The sequence below is a fragment of the Jaculus jaculus genome, chromosome 1, assembly GCF_020740685.1.
Source record: "Jaculus jaculus isolate mJacJac1 chromosome 1, mJacJac1.mat.Y.cur, whole genome shotgun sequence".
In the NCBI taxonomy this organism is placed as follows: domain Eukaryota; kingdom Metazoa; phylum Chordata; class Mammalia; order Rodentia; family Dipodidae; genus Jaculus; species Jaculus jaculus.
Window position 1 is genome coordinate 332,899,013 of NC_059102.1, and position 3,406 is coordinate 332,902,418.

At 46.9% G+C, this 3,406-nt stretch overlaps 1 protein-coding gene across 1 annotated transcript; it reads left to right on the forward strand.

Moving 5' to 3' along the window:
* Window positions 1–393: 393 nt before the first annotated feature.
* Window positions 394–2,102, forward strand: LOC123458796 (extensin-3-like). Its single transcript, XM_045144213.1, has 3 exons — window positions 394–826; window positions 1,138–1,644; window positions 1,930–2,102. The coding sequence occupies exons 1-3, from the start codon at window positions 394–396 to the stop codon at window positions 2,100–2,102; spliced, it is 1,113 nt and encodes a 370-aa protein (XP_045000148.1).
* The last annotated feature ends 1,304 nt before the right edge of the window (window positions 2,103–3,406 follow it).

Here is a 3,406-nt window from a genome sequence, read left to right on the forward strand (position 1 = left end):
CTGGCTTATGTGGGTACTGGGGAATTCACTCTGGATCATAAGGCTTTACAGGCAAGCACCTTAATCACTAAGCCATCTCTCTAGTCCCCACTTATGATTTCCCCACATTCTTTATTAATGTACAGATTTCAGTTTATTCTCCTAAGTGCTTTGGTTTTTAAGAATGAAGTTTAAGAAGACTTTTTTTTATTTCTGATTCATAATCTGATTCATTCCTCTCATAAAACACTGAGCTCACAGCTGTATAGCTGCATAAAGGGAATATGAAAGGAGGGAAGAATAAATAAGAGCGTGGTTAATATTTCCAAAATGTTATCCTGCTATGTGAAATTTGGTAAGGATGACAGTGTTTGTGAATAACATCTGCAGATATTTGTCAGGCATCCCCAATGTATGTACCAGCCACTCGCTGTGTACCAGCCATCCACTGTGTACCACACTACCACTGTGTACCACACATCCACTGTGTACCAGACATCCCCTGTGTACCACACATTCACTGTGTACCACACATTCACTGTGTACCACACATCCACTGTGTACCAGACATCCCCTGTGTACCAGACATCCCCTGTGTACCACACATTCACTGTGTACCACACATCCCCTGTGTACCAGACATCCCCTGTGTACCAGACATCCCCTGTGTACCACACATCCACTGTGTACCACACATCCATTGTGTACCAGACATCCCCTGTGTACCACACATCCACTGTGTACCACACATCCACTGTGCACCACACATCCACTGTGTACCAGACATCCACTGTGTACCACACATCCCCTGTGTACCACACATCCACTGTGTACCACACATCCCCTGGTACCACACATCCCCTGTGTACCAGACATCCCCTGTGTACCACACACCCCCTGGTACCACACATCCACTGTGTACCAGACATCCCCTGTGTACCAGACATCCCCTGTGTACCACACATTCACTGTGTACCACACATCCCCTGTGTACCAGACATCCCCTGTGTACCAGACATCCCCTGTGTACCACACATCCACTGTGTACCACACTACCACTGTGTACCAGACATCCACTGTGTACCACACATCCCCTGTGTACCACACATCCACTGTGTACCACACATCCCCTGGTACCACACATCCCCTGTGTACCAGACATCCCCTGTGTACCACACACCCCCTGGTACCACACATCCACTGTGTACCAGACATCCACTGTGTACCACACATCCACTGTGTACCATTCACTGTGTACCACACACCCCCAGTACCACACATCCACTGTGCACCACACATCCACTGTGTACCACACATCCACTGTGTACCACACATCCACTGTGTACCACACTACCACTGTGTACCAGACATCCACTGTGTACCACACATCCACTGTGTACCACACATTCACTGTGTACCACACATCCCCTGTGTACCAGACATCCCCTGTGTACCACACATCCACTGTGTACCACACATCCACTGTGTACCAGACATCCCCTGTGTACCACACATCCACTGTGTACCACACATCCACTGTGCACCACACATCCACTGTGTATCACACATCCACTGTGTACCACACTACCACTGTGTACCAGACATCCACTGTGTACCACACATCCCCTGTGTACCACACATCCACTGTGTACCACACATCCCCTGGTACCACACATCCCCTGTGTACCAGACATCCCCTGTGTACCACACACCCCCTGGTACCACACATCCACTGTGTACCAGACATCCACTGTGTACCACACATCCACTGTGTACCATTCACTGTGTACCAGACATCCCCTGGTACCACACATCTACTGTGTACCACACATCCACTGTGCACCACACATCCACTGTGTACCACACATCCACTGTGTACCACACTACCACTGTGTACCACACATCCACTGTGTACCACACATCCACTGTGTACCATTCACTGTGTACCAGACATCCCCTGGTACCACACATCCACTGTGTACCACACTACCACTGTGTACCAGACATCCACTGTGTACCACACATCCCCTATGTACCACACATCCACTGTGTACCACACATCCCCGGTACCAGACATCTGCTGTGTGCAGGACATCTGCTGTGTGCTGGACATCACTACATAATGGACATCTACTCTGTAGCAGACATCCACTGTGTACCACACATCCACTGTGTACCATTCACTCTGTACCAGATATTCATTGTGTACCAGACATCCACTGTGTACCACACTACCACTGTGTACCAGACATCCACTGTGTACCAGACAACTGCTGTGTAACTAGGCATCCACTATGTGCCAAGCATCCTCTTTTTTAAAATATTTATTTATTTATTAGAGAGAGAAAGAGGAAAAGAGAGAATGAGAGAGAGAATGGGTACACAGGGCTCTAGCTGCTGCCAACAAACTCCAAATGCTTGCACTGCCTTGTGCATCTGGCTTTACATGGATATTGAGAAATCAAACCCAGTTCTCTAGGCTTTGCAGGCAAGTACCTTGACTGCTGAGCCATCTCTCCAGCCCTCTTTATCTTTTGTTTTGGAGATACCAGAAAACTCAAGCAAAAACAAAATTGGGATATAAATTGGAAAGAAGGAATGAAGTATCTTAATTTTCAGGCAAGTCACAAGAATCAGAAGTTTACTTTTGGAAAAAATACACAGGGAGAGGTGGGAGCAAAAGGATAAGGCAGGGCTTTTATTTTTATTTATTTTATTTTATTTATTTGTTAACAAAGAGAGAAAGAGAAAGATGGTGAAAGAGAATGAGAAGGGGTACACTAGGGCCTCCTGCCACTGCAAAGGAACTCTAGACTTACGTATCACTTTGTGCATCTGGCTTTACATGGGGAATCAAACCCAGGCTGTCAGGCTTTGCAAGCAAGTGCCTTTAACCACTGCAAACTGTATAGTTTAAAGTGTGAGTCCTGATGCTGACATCTGGCATAGGTCTCTCTGTTACAAGTTCATCACTCTGGGGCTGAATATTGAAAGGAGGAAGTCTACTAGGCTTCTCCAAAGACAGAACCAACTTGTACAGATATAGCTGTGAGAAAAGATTGTTAGAACTGACTCAGTAAATATGCACATTGAGAAGTACCTCAAGCAAGCTGGAGACCAAGAGAGGCTGGTAGTATAATTCAGTCCAAGTCCTAAGGCCTCAGAACCAAAGGGACCAATGGTGTAACTCTACTAGAGGCAAGAGGCCTGAAAATCAGGAAACACTGGTTTACATCCTGGAATTTTAAGGTCAAAGACTCCAGAGTTCAGATTCCAGTGACAAGAAAGGGAGTCCTAGTTCCAGGTGAAAGAGAAAGTAGTCACTGTTCTCTGCCTTCCCCTTCTTTCCTGAGTCCCCAGCTGGTTGAGCACTGCCTGCCTCATCAAGAGGCCCCATCTTCCCATTCAGTGCACCAATTCACAGGCC